Here is a 14,330-nt window from a genome sequence, read left to right as displayed (position 1 = left end):
TCCTTCTGGCCATAAGAGAAATAAAAGCCAAAATGTGCAAGTCAGATGGCTCCAAAATAACATCCTTTCCTCCAACAATACCAAATAAAGTGGTCAAAGGATTAGGCTTAAAGTTTACTTTAAAAAGTATCGAGAAAGTTTGAAATATTTCTTTCCAATATTTTCCAAGACATGTCCAAAACATATGAATGAGTGAAACTTCTCCATTATTACATTTATCACAATACAGAGATATATCTAAATAAAAACGAGACAACTTATCCTTGGTCATATGGGCCCGTGTAATCTTGTTCTGTGCAATATCATCATTATGTACCATGTCATAGGACGTACGCAATCATGGTCACTGTGATTGTTCTTGGCAAAAATTTGCCATTGCCTTCTTCTGGGCAGTGTCTTTACAAGGCGGGAGACCCCAACCATTATCAATTCTCTTCAGAGATTGTCTGCTTGGTGTCAGTGGTTGCATAACCAGGACTTGCGATAAGCACCACCTGCCATATGTCCATTCACTATCTGACTCTTGGCTTCACATGACCCTGATTGGAGAGTGGTGGGGGGGGGGAGGGCTAGGCAGGTGTTACACCTTGCTCAAGGGTGACCTGCGGGCTAGCAGAGAGAAGGAGCACCTTACACCTCCTTTGGTAGAAACGTATCTCCATCCCGCCACCCTCTGTGCAATATAGTTGAGGTATTTTTCAGTTACTCTTATAAAATAACTCTAAGTGAAATAATTCAAAATGCTTCCATGTGATGTGTTAAGACACTGTATTTATGAGTATTTTTGTAAAAATTCTGTTTGGCAACACTACTTGTTACAAATACAAGTTGGGCCAGTTTCATTCAGCATCAATCCCGGTCATGTCACTTACTTGATCTTTGGTTTTTGATGAAGAAGAGCTTGAGTCGTTCTTTGAAGGTATTCTCGTTAACGTAGAATTCCACCTGAACCCTTGGGAAACAGAAAATCGATGGTGTAACTATGCTCATGATACATGTTTTATAGTTATTTGCTCATAATAGTGATTTTACAGTTACTCAAATTTCAAAGTAAATTTATTATCAAAGTACATACATGTCACCATATACAGTACAACCCCGAGATCCATTTCCTTGTGGGCATTCTCAATAAGTCTATAGAATAATAAAAGACCAATTTGATATTAAACCAGAATGCAGGAAACAACTGTGCAAATACAAAAAGAAAGAAATAATAATAAAAAAGCAATAAATATCAAGAATATGAGATGAAGAGTCCTTGAAAGTGTGTCCATTGGTTGTAGGAACACTTCAATGATGGGGCAAGTGAAATTGAGTGAAGTTGTCCCCTTTGGATCAAGATTCCAATGGTTGAAGGGTAGTAACTGTTCCTGAACCTGGTGGTGCAAGTCCTGAAGCTCCTCTATATTCTTCCTGATGGTAGCAGCAAGAAGCGAGCATAACCTAGTTGGTGGGGCTCCCTGATGATGGATGCTGCTTTCCTGCAACAACACTGTGTAGATGTGCTCAACGGTGGGGAGGGCTTAATCTATGATGGATTGGACCGTAATCACTACTTTTTGTAGGATTTTTCGTTCAAGGCCATTGGTGTTTCCATACCAGGCTGTGTTACAGCCAGCCGACATACTCTCCACTATATATCTATAGAAGTTTCTCAAAGCTTTAGATGTCGTGCTGAATCTCTGCAAACTCCTAAGGAAGAAGGGGCGCTGCCATGCTTTCTTCATTAATTGCACATGTGCTGGGCCCAGGACAGGTCTTCCGAAATAATAACACCAAGAAATTTAAAGTTGTTATCCTTCTCCACCTCTGATCCTCTGATGAGAACTGATTCAAGGATCTCTGGTTTCCTTCTTTTGATGTCTATAATCAGCTCCTTGGTCGTACTGACATTAAGTGAGAGGTTGTTTTTATGTCACCAGTCAGGCAGATTTTCAATCTCCCTCCTATGTGCTGAATTGTCACCACTTACAACAGTGATGTCATCAGCAAACTTGAAAATGGCATTGGAGCTGTGCTTAGCCACAAAGTCGTAAGTGTAAAGTGAATAGAGCAAGGGGCTAAGCTCAAAGCCTTGCGGTGCACCTGTGCTGATGGAGATCGTGGAGATTTTGTTGCCAATCTGAACTGACCGCGGTCTGCAAGTGAGAAAATCAAGGATCCAATTGCGCAAGGCGGTATTGAAGCCAAGGTCTTAGAGCTTATTAGTTAGTTTTGAGGGGACGGTGGTATTGAATGAGGAGCTGTAGTCATACAGAGCATCTTGATGTATGCATCTTTGCTGTCCAGATGTTCTAGGGTTTAGTGAAGAGTCAATGAGAGTCAATGAGACGTGCTGCAAATAGGAGCACATCTAGGTTACCTCTCAGGATGAAGTTGATATGTTTCATCACCAACCTCTTAAAACACTTCATCACAGTGGATATAAGTGCTACTGGATGATACTCGTAGAGGCAGGTTATCATGCTCTTCTTGGGCACTGACATTACCTGGATACCACATACCTCCGAAGCCAGAGGTTAAAGATCTCAGAGAACACTTCAGTCAGTTGATCAGCACAGGTGTTTAGTACTTGGCCAGGTACTCTATCTGGGCTGGATGCTTTTCATGGATTCATCCTCCTGAAGCCTGCTTACACATCATTCACTGTATTCACAACAGTAATGACAGCACTAATTGGAGTGCATGGATCTAAGGTAATTGTTGGGTAGAGTAAAAGGGAAGCAGAATATTTTTCTCTCTCCGCTCATCCTGAACCCTTCTAACCTACCTTCCAGAGTTTATTGTGGTCTGATACTTACTACCTAAGGCTGTGGAGGAAACGTGTTATATTTTAAAATGCTTCAAGCACTGGATATGCTTTAACTATATGACAACCAGAAAACAGTGAAGTTGGGATTTGACTGAATGTGGGTTTTCTGGCTAGCATGAAATTAATGGGTGGATTAGTTTCTCACTTAACAATAAATTTCTACAATTCCACTTATCAAGGAAACACCTTTAACACATCCACTTAAAATTTATAACGGACTATTTGAAATGTGATGGAAAACTCTTTACTGAAACTTCCGAAAGGGAATTAAATGAGTACAGGTTTCCCCCGCCATCCGAAGATAGAGCGTTCCTATGAAACGGTTCGTAAGCCGAAATGTCGTAAAGTGAAGAAGCAATTACCATTTATTTATATGGGAAAATTTTGTGAGCATTCGCAGACTCAAAAATAACCTACCAAATCATGCCAAATAACACATAAAACCTAAAATAACAGTAACATATAGTAAAAGCAGGAATGATATGATAAATACACAGCCTATATAAAGTAGAAATACTTTTCCACAATCATTACTGAACTGTTCTCCGTAGCGAAAATCTCACGCAAGCGCTATCGGCAGAAAATCTCATGCAAGCGCTGTTGGCAAAAACACGGCGCAAGCGCTCTCCAGTTACCTTTAAGCTATGAGGTTGCCAAATCATACAAAATAACACGTAAAAATACACAGCCTATATAGAGTAGAAATAATGTATGTACAGTGTAGTATCACTTACTGGATTTGGGAAGACAGCGCAGAGCACACTGATGATGGTGTGTTAGACTGAGTCGGAGTTTGGGTGGTGCAGTGGCCCCCACCCTCCAGGCACGGACTGATACCGATCCGCAAAGCATGCAGGGGTCCAGTGGTAGCCGGGAGGCACACAGCACATCTTTAAGAAAAAAGCCGAAATAAACATGCTAATTAATTAGGTGCCGCCCGACACGTAATTGTCGGCCCAGATCAGTGCCGATTTCCGATTGCGTCGTCTGTGAACTGGGCCAACAATTACGTGTCGGGCGGCACCTAATTAATTAGCATGTTTATTTCGGCTTTTTTCTTAAAGATGTGCTGTGTGCCTCCTGGCTACTGCTGCATTCTCCACGAATCGGTACAGTATCTGCCCGCGGTCTGGGTGGGGTGGTGGGACTTGGGGTGTCATCTCGTTGTCTGTTTCCATTAGAGCAGTCAGCTCATCTTCTCCTATGACTGGCCGCCTCGATGTCGAAGGTCGAGGTTCATCGTCTGCTGTGGCTGATGTGGAAGGCTTGCTTGACTGCTGAGCCTTGTGCATTCTTCTATCATACAGTTCTTTGTAAGGACACAACCCATCTTGCAAATATCCCCTAAACCTACGTACCCTTTCAAAGTTAAAGTTGTACTTATCATTGCAGCGAAAATCTCACACAGTTGCTTCACGTTCATTTCGCTAATGAATTCGGTTTCGATTGTTATCCTTTCTTCTTCCAATTGCATCAGCTCTTCATCTATCATTTCTTGGTCATGGGATGCCAAAATCTCTTCAACATCATCTTCGTCAACTTTCACAAGCCAAACTCACTTTGTCCTTGCTTCCTTCACTGCGATGGAAACACTTAATTATGTCTAGTTTTATGCTAAGTAAAACATACATTATTTCTACTTACGAGCTCTTTTAGGTTTTTCCGACACCATAGAACTCATCTTGCAAACGACTGCTCACAGGCATGTGTTTAAGCAATGCTGTTCCGAATCCGGGGGAGGAGCGGCTGCTTGGGGCGCGCGCTGCCTTTTATCGTGCGCTGATTTTTTTTGCGCGCTGAATTTTTTATCGCGCGCTGCTTTTTCTCGTAACATTGAAAACACCTTCTGAAAGCGAAAACAGTACTAATGTAGGTCTTTCGTAACAGTGAGGTTTCGTAAAGCGAACGTTCGAAAAGCGGGGTACACCTGTACTTGAAATATAGTATGGGAAAAGAGCCAGGGAGAAATAATAATTTAATATTCTAGCTCTCCAAAGGACAAACCAAGCTAACGGACAAAATATGTCTATCATTCTATTATTCCAGCAGACTCTAAGGTCAGATCAAATACTTCAGATTACAGTGCCAAATTCAAAAAGAAAATTAATCCAAGTGGGTCTGCCTTTGCCAAGAGAATGTCTGACAGTTAATCATCGAAAGTGGAATAGTGTTGGCAAAAACAACCCTGAAGATACAAGAGTAAAAGTACTCTAGAGGTTTGGAAGAAATTCTGAAGAATCAAAATACCTGCAGCTAATCTGATCAACATCATGTGCAGACAGGAATATAAAGTAACATCTTAGAAAACTGAAATGAACATTGCCAGGGATAATTGATTGAATTTCTATTTCAATATGCATACACTAGTTTATCTTCCATTGAATTTCCATTAATCCCCTGTCGGCTTCTTGGCACATAACAGTGACAAGCGTAAGCCGTTGGTTCAATGGAAGTGTGAACTGTAACAGTGGATTTTAATAGTAACCTGCAGAAAAACTTGTATCATGTATCTAAGCCCAGACAACCAAAGAAAATGGATTGTTACACCAATGTGCTTCCAAATAGACACCACAACGATAGTGCCATTTACCATAGATCAGCGGTCCCCAACTACTGGGCCACAAAGCATGTGCTACCGGGCCGCGTGGAAACGATATCAGTCAGCTGCACCTTTCCTCATTCCCTGTCACGCATTGTTGAACTTGAACATAGGGTTGCCAACTGTCCCATATTTGCCGGGACATCCCATATTTTGGGCTAAATCGGTTTGTCCTGTATTTCCCCCGCTAAGGCAGAGCATTCCTATGAAACCTTTCGTGCCGAAATGGCATAAAGCGAAGAAGCAATTACCATTAATTTATGTGGGGAAAATTCTTGAGCATTCCCAGACCCCAAAAAAACCTACCAAATCATACCAAATAACACATAAAACCGAAAATAATGCTAACATATAGTAAAAGCAGGAATAGTATGATAAATACACAGCCTATATAAAGTAGAAATAATGCATGTACAGTATAGTCGGGAAGATGAAGGGAAAAGCGATTTGTGGGGAGAAAAAATTGGCATGTACACGCATGCGCACATCACACATGCGCACATATGTGCCCACGCAAGGCTTCATGGTCATGGTAGTCTTTCCTGGGGCAAAGTGTCCCGGGGTTTTGTCCCTTATTTGGGAGTTAGAAAGTTGGCAACCCCAACTGTAAAAGACATGTTGAGGTGAGTTTAACCCTACTTGAACACCCCCCCTCCCACCCCACCAGTCGGCCGGTCCGCAAGAATATTGTCAATATTAAACCGGTCCACAGTGCATAAAAGGTTGGGGACCCCTGCCATAGATTATACACAATTAAAAAATCTCCTTTCTGTATATGATTCTACCTGATTGATGCATACAAGTCTATAGAAAATGATGGCTAGGTCAGACTCAGTATTTATTGCAAAGGATAGTAAAAGAAAAAAAATTCAATTTTACACAAAATATTAACCTGCAGAACAGATGAGTTCAGACAGTTCTACTTTCTTCCTCCCAAGGCTGGGAGGTCTGTTATTAACTTCAGAAAATAAGATGCTTATAAATGTATTGTTGAGTCTTCACATCTATCATTTCAAGACTGCAAAGTATTTCAAATGCTTTATGTTTAGAATGCTTCGCAGGAGTTGCTGTTTTGTTTTGTCATCGAAGTCAAGTACACATTGTAATAGCAGCAGAAATTGTTGGTCAATGGGTATCCAGGTATGATGTTATGGTCTGAAGAGTATAGGGCAGTCCAACCAGAATGGAGTTTCCAAAGTTAATTCTGTTCTTTCCCTCCTGTTTACCTTTTGCTATAACCCTCACAGCTGCTGGATGGGGACCTTTGAGCCCTCCAATTTGCAAGATGCCGTGGCATAATACAGGCCACAATAAATATTAAAATGTAAAACACAGTGGCTGTGTACATTTCCTATTCACATGTGGACCTTGCAAAGTGCCATGAGTGACAATCAATAACACCATGCATCATGGAAAACCATGCCATATTAAGCCACGTACTCCCTAGTAACAGAAAGCTATATACTGTATTTAGCGCTCAAGAACAGAGCATGCCCATCAGTTACCACATAGAACAGCAAACACCAGAAAATCTGCAGATGCTGGAAATCCAAAGTAACACACACAAAATACTGGAGGAATTCAGCAGGCCAGGCAGCATCTATGGCAAAAAGACAAAATAGTTGACATTTTGGGTCAAGACCCTTCATCAGGACTAGTCCTTATGAAGGGTCTCGGCCCGAAACATCGACTGTTTACTCTTTTCCATAGATGCTGTCTGGTGTGCTGAGTTCCTCCAGCATTTTGTTTGTGTTACATAGAATAGCACGCAGCGAACTACAGTATGTTATAATATCTCCAACTCCAGCAAAGAATAACTTCATATCCCAGCTTTTTGTCCTGTTCTGTGATTTAATTGTGGTAAGAACATGTGACATAACTCAACATGGGCATCCTACTGAATCACAGATGCTCACCTATTAAGTACACATGGAAGAATCGTTCCTCTTGGTCCACCTTTCTGTTCATCGTCCTACCCTCCTGTATCTTCCAGTAGGATGTTCTCTGTATCGATTCACACTGTCATACTGCAGTCCATGAGCAACGACCACTTAGGTATCTATTCTGAGAGCAAATGCCATTGCAAAAGCCTCAAAATCATGGTAAGCAGTCAACCATTGGCACTCTGTGCAGTCTTTACAAGCTCTCATGACATCCAGAAGATCCAAACACAAATCCACCCACATGCAAATACAATTGCTTTGAACTACTTGATCTTTGTTCCTCCAAGTAAACTAAAAATGCAGTCTATTGAATTCTGGTTAACTGGGCCATCAGATGATCGGGGGAGCTGCTCATCTGGAACAGCTCTTAAAAAACAAAAACTATTTGAAAAAATTGATGAGATTCCTTTCGTTTTTTTTGGGACACCATGCTGCTTAATTGGGGCAGGAGACTGTTGAAGAACAGGTTCTAACTAGCATTAGTCATACACACTTGTGTGGTCGTTAGATTCTATTCCATGCTTAAAGCAACTGACTTTTAAATAGCATAAGTTGCACATGTTTGTGTTGAAAAAGCAGTGATTTTTGTCACTGGTAGTTGACAAGAAATAAGCAATAAGACAATTCTGAACTGTTTGCTCACTGTTTCAAGCATTCAGGCTTGGAGATGCCAGAAGCAGCCAGGAGTTAAAATGAAATCATTTCTCTACTTCAATAAATGAGGAACTACAAAGAATTTGAAAGTATTGACAATCGTCTTGAATGTTACAATAAAAATAAAGATTTGGAGGATACAATCATTGATAGCATTGTATGAAGCCAGTTCATTATCTGCATTAGGTGTTCACTGATTTTGTTCATTGCATACACTGGATAAACTCCTCCATGGATACTATTAAGAACTAATACACAGTTTTATAGTACAGGTTTCCCCCGCCATCCGAAGGTAGAGCGTTCCTATGAAACGGTTTGTAAGCCGAAATGTCGTAAAGCAAAGAAGCAATTACCATTTCTTTATATGGGAAAATTTTGTGAGCATTTGCAGACCCAAAAATAACCTACCACATCATGCCAAATAACACATAAAACCTAAAATAACAGTAACACACAGTAAAAGCAGGAATGATATGATAAATACACAGCCTATATAAAGTAGAAATACTTTTCCACAATCATTACTGAACTGTTCTCCATAGCGAAAATCTCAACGCAAGCGCCGTCGCCAGAAAATCTCATGCAAGCGCTCTACAGTAACCTTTAAACTATGAAGCTGCCAAATCATACCAAATAACACGCAAAAATACACAGCTGATATAAAGTAGAAATAATGTACGTACAGTATAGTACAGTATCACTTACTCAAATTGGGAAGACAGCGCAGAGCCCACTGATGATGGTGTGTTAGACTGAGTTGTCGCAGGTTGGCTGGTGTAGTGGCCCCCACCCTCCAGGCCGCCGACCGATACATTGCCGCAAGGCACGCAGGCATCCAGCGGTAGCCGGGAGGCATCCAGCACATCTTTAAGAAAAAAGCTGAAATAAACATGCTTATTAATTAGGTGCTGCCTGGCACGTAGTTGTCAGCCCAGATGAGTGCCGATTGCCGATTGCATCGCCTTTGATCTGGGCTGACATTTACGTGTGGGGCGGCACCTAATTAATTAGCATGTTTATTTCGGCTTTTTTCTTAAAGATGTGCTGCGTGCCTCCCGGCTACTGCTGCATTCTCTGCGAATCGGTACAGTATCTGTCCGCGGCCTGGGTGTTGGGGTGGTGGGACACTGGGGTGTCATCTCGTCGCCTGTTTCCATTACAGCAGGCAGCTCATCTTCTCCTATGACTGCTCGCCTCGATGTCGAAGGTCGAGGTTCGTCGTCTGCTGTGGCTGATGTGGAAGGCTTGCTTGACTGCTGAGCCTCGCGCATTTTTCTATCATACAGTTCTTTGTAAGCACTCAAACCATCCTGCAAATATCCCCTAAACCTACGTACCCTTCCAAAATTAAAGTCGTACTTTATCGTTGCAGCGAAAATCTCACGCAGTGGCTTCACGTTCATTTCGCTACTGCATTTGGTTTCGATTGTTATCCTTTCCTCTTCCAATTGTATCAGCTCTTGGTCATGGGATGCCAAAACCTCTTCAACATCATGTTCGTCAGCTTCCACAAGCCAAACTCACCTTGTCCTTATTTCGTTCACCACGATCGAAACGCTTAATTATGTCTAGTTTTACGCTAAGTGTAACACCCTTACGAGCTCTTTCATAGTTTTCCGACACCTTAGAACTCATCTTGCAAATGGCTGCTCACAGGCACGTGTTAAAGCAATGCCGTTCCGAATCCGGGGGAGACCAGCTGCTCGGGGCGTGCGCTGCCTCTTATCGCGCGCTGATTTTTTATCTCACGCTGTTTTTTTTCGTAACAGTGAAAACACCTTCTGGAAGCGAAAACAGGGTACTAATGTAGGTCTTTCGTAACAGTGAGGTTTTGTAAAGCGAACATTCGAAAAGTGGGGGACACCTGTATAAGGGCCTGTTTCAGTGTGTGGCTCTTTTACACCATTGGACTGGAAGACTTTTGGAGTTCAGTGCCTCGCCATAACAGAGAAAACACAGAATCAGATTCAAGTTTATTATCACGGACAAATGTCACGAAATGTGTTCTTTTGTTTCAGCAGTACAGTGCTGGACACAAAACAAAAGCCTAAAGGCACATACTCAGCAATTCAGAAATAGCTTCTTCCCCTCTGCCATCTAATTTCTAAATGGACATTGAACCCTTAAAAGCTAACTCACTATTTTTTTATTTGTCTTTTTGCACTATTTATTTTAACTTAACTATATAATAGACATATATATATAGTTAATGTAACTCAGGTTTTTCCTCTATATTTATTTATTTATCATGTATTGCTGTTGTAAAAGTAACAAATTTCACTGTACATGCCAGTGATATTAAACCTATTTCTGATTTTGCATCTGTGCATGTTGCAGTATAAATGAATAAATAAGTAGTGCGAAAGAGGAACAGCAAGGCTTAGTTTGTGGACTGCTCAGAAATCTGATTGCAAAGGGGAAGAAGCTGTTCCTAAAACTTTTGGAGTGTGGGTCTTCAGGCTCCACACTCTGTGGCATGCCAGCGCAGCAGTTAGCATTATCACTTTACTATGCCCGCTGTAAGATCAGGGTTCCATACCGGTTGCTGCCTGTGAGGAGTTTGTACGTTCTCCCTGTGACTGCATGGGTTTCCTCCAAATGCTCCAGTTTTCTCCCATATTCTAAAGATTTACGGAGTAGGATTACTGAGATGGGGATGCTAGAGGCACTACCTTTTGAAGATGTCCTCAGTGGTACAGAATGTGCCCTTGATGGAGCTAAGTCTACAATCTTCTCCAGCCTTTTTCAATCCTGTGCATTGGAACTCTATGCTAGGTGGTAACACAACCAGTCAGAATGCTCTCCATGGTACATCTGTAGAAATTTGCTAGAGTCTTTGGTGTTGTAGTAGACCTTGAAACTGCTAATAAAGGATGGCTGCTGGCATGCAGTTCTCCCTGATTGCATCACTGTGTTGGGCCCAAGAAACATATGAGTGTTCACTCCTAGGAACTTAAAGCTGCTCACCCTTTTCACCACTGACCCCCTCAATGAGGACTGGTATGTGTTCTCCCAACTTCCCCATCCTGATCATTCCCCTTCCATGCTTATTTGGCTTGGTGATACACCCACCTGAGAACCCTTACTTCAGAAAAGAAATGCTGGCTTTGGAAGCAATACAGAGAGGGTACACCACTTTAATTCTGGAGATGAAAGAGTTGGCCTAGAAAGAGAGATTGAGTCACCTGGGACTATATTTACTGGAATTCAGAAGAATAAGTGGAGATTTTATAAGGAAACATTTAAAATGATGAAAGGGATATACAAGATAGAAGCAGGAAAGTTGTTTCTACTGGTGAGTGAGACTAGAACTAGGGGACAGAGCCTCAAGTTTCGAGGGGATAGATTTGGAATCAGAAGAAACTGTTTTTTCCAGAGAGCAGTGAATCTGTGGAATTCTCTGACCAGGGTACCTCATTAAATATATTGAAGACACAGTTGGATAGATTTTTGAATATCAGGAGAACTAAGAGTTATAGGGAAAAGTCAGATTGGTGGAGGTGAGTCCATAGCCAGGTCATCTATGTCAGTGGTTCCCAACCTCCGGTCCGCGGCCCGGAGGGTGGGGACCACTGATCTACATTCATGTTGAATGGCAAAGCAGGCTCGACGGGCCAGAAGACCAACCCCTACTCCTATTTCTTATGTTCTTATACATAACTACATGCCCACCTCTGAGTTTGAATTTAGCGGGCTACACACTTGAATCAGAAATTTTAACAGTATTGCACTATGGTGATGTAGTGAGAGGGACTGAGTTGGAAAGGCCACCAATGGAATAAACATTAAACCAAGTGCCTACCTGCCTTCCATGATATATAAAATAATAAGTTACTCACAGTTATACCATGAAGGAGGAGAACAACAACAGAAGTTTACCCCAAAGATCTAATAGTTCTTCATCAATCAGGATAACAAGAAGTAAATTATCTGACTATTATCACACCATTGCTTATGGGCTTTGCTCTGTGCAAACTGTATTCCCTACATAACAACATGAAGTACATTTTTAAAATTATTTAATTGGTTGTACAGGACTTTGGAAAATCCAGAGGCGATGAAAAGTACATACATTATCTGCCATCTGTAGTTGCAGCACAGAGCTATGAAGATTAAAAATCTTCAACGGTTCAAAGGTACAATTTAATGTCATAGAAATGTATACAATATATATCCTTAACTGCTTTTTCATCGCAACCATCCATGAAAACAGAAGAGTACCCCAAAGAATGAATGACAGTTAAATGCTAGAACCCCAAAGTTCCCCCCCCCACAGCTCCCTCCCTTCCTGCATAAGCGGCAGCAAGCAACCATCCCCCTCCCCTCACCAGTAAAAATAAGCGCACCCACTACCAGCACTCAAGTGTGAGCAAAGCAATAGCAAAGACACAGATTTGCAGTTACTCCAAAGACTACATTGTTCACCCGATAATTCGACATGCTGCAGGCTCTCTCTCTCCTAATAAGGGAGAAAGAGGTGACTTCATTTTCCAACAAGCGGGAGAGATAACAAACAACTCGCTGGTTTACAATGTTAAAAGTCCGTTACGTCGCTTTTTTCAAGTTCTGTGCCTGAAGATTGAAAAGATCCCAGGTCCCCAGGCAAACAGCCGATGTTTTGACTCCCCTAACGACACATGGATCTCCTGTGGCGACACCGACCTTGATTCGCCCGTCTCCAGTTACTCGAGATTCCAAGCTTCTAAATCCGTGCTGAAATATTAGGCCGAAACTTTGACATGCCGAATAGCGGCCGATTATGGAACCCCGAGAGCGGGTCCCATTCCCGCAAAAAACGTAGTCAGGGTGTAACTCCAAGTCAGGGTCTTCAAAAGAACCCTGAAAGGAATTTTAAAGATGGAAATAGAACTGTTTTCGAAGATGCAAGCAAAAAAGTCGTCATTGGGCGCCATAACTACATGGCTAAATCTTAATGATTTAACTGCAGATTTAATGGCTGCTACATAAACTAGATTCTAGGCAAGTGAAGAAGAGCCAAGAAAATTATAGGAATATCACTTTTGTGTGACTGCTAGAAGAGAACAGAATTGGGTTCAGCCAAAATTACCTGCTGATACTTCATTTTCTGGGTCTCCAGAATATTACCTGTGGGACAAGAATCTGCATAACTTAATAGGGTGGTGTGATAGCATAATGGTTAGCACACTGCTTTACAGTACAGGCAACCAAAATTCAGCTCCTGCCACTGCCTTAAAGGAGTTTGCATGTTTGCCCCTTGATCACGTGGGTTTCCTCCGGGTGTTCCAGTTTCCTCCCACAGTACAAAGACATAGCAGTTGGTAGGTTAATTGGTCATTGTAAATTGTAAACTTAGGCTCAGATTAAATCGGGGATTGCTGGATAGCATGGCTTGAAGGGCCACAAGGGCCTATTCCACATTGTTACATATTTATTTAATTATTGGGATACAATAAGGTACAGTGCTTTCCAAAACAGTTTTCAGTCTAAGTAACTCTAAAAAGCTAATGTACAATCTAGATAATTGAAATTTACCTGCACGTATCATCCATCCTGAATATTAAAAAAGTCATGAGATTCTCTTACCCCAGGAGTTGGCAATCCTGTAATTTATTAACCTGCAATTTAATTACGAATATGATGAAAGAAAACCCAAATGAAAACAACTTCTCCTCAAAGTTGTTTCACAGTTACTTGAATAGAATTTTTTTTCTCATAAAAAGCAGTGAGACAATAATCAGATTTTTGGTTTAGGCATTGGTCAAGACACGAGGATAAACTAACTCATCCGCTCCTTTATAAAATAAAATCATAATATCATTTATTTATAAAGGACAGACAGCCCAGATTTTCAGCTCAATACTCCGGAGTACCATTAAAACCACAAGCTTCTGACTCAGGCAAGCACACCATCAATGATTTACAGCTGACACAATATTGTGTCACATAGAGCTGATAAAAGAATTAGCTATCAGTAACTGAATTCCTTCTATTCAGCATTAGTTTACAGTAGTAGAATATGCCAATTTAAGGATAAGCTGACAGCTCCAGAATCAAACATCATGCTAATGAAACTTAAGACCACTTTGTCTGAAAATCTAAATGGTACTTAGTGTGCAAGGAGTGTACTTCTGAATTTCTCCTCCAGATCCTCTATGTGTATGATGCACAAATGGACAGTAGATTCCAGGCTTCCGTTATGATATCAAAATTATATTTCAATATCACTTGTGCATCAAGGTCTTTGACAAATGGGCCATGCACACTGAGCTTACTTCACTTTGGTTGATGGGTTCTCTAACTAAACTGAGTTCCTGGTAGGAAGCCTACGATACATTAGGTA

General features: G+C 41.4%; 1 protein-coding gene across 5 annotated transcripts in view; it reads right to left on the bottom strand.

The window, feature by feature from the left end:
* Positions 1–14,330, bottom strand: part of kcnt1b (potassium sodium-activated channel subfamily T member 1b) — a 436,729-nt gene that overhangs the window by 210,458 nt on the left and 211,941 nt on the right. For all 5 annotated transcript variants that reach the window (XM_063073587.1, XM_063073584.1, XM_063073585.1 and 2 more), the window contains one exon: positions 873–952. In XM_063073587.1, the coding sequence (XP_062929657.1) occupies positions 873–952 (80 nt within the window). The remainder of the gene's footprint in view (positions 1–872; positions 953–14,330) is intronic.

Source organism: Mobula hypostoma, chromosome 21 (assembly GCF_963921235.1).
Source record: "Mobula hypostoma chromosome 21, sMobHyp1.1, whole genome shotgun sequence".
Lineage (NCBI taxonomy): Eukaryota > Metazoa > Chordata > Chondrichthyes > Myliobatiformes > Myliobatidae > Mobula > Mobula hypostoma.
The sequence above is the reverse complement of the archived record's forward strand: the minus strand, read 5'-3'. Positions and strand labels throughout refer to the sequence as shown.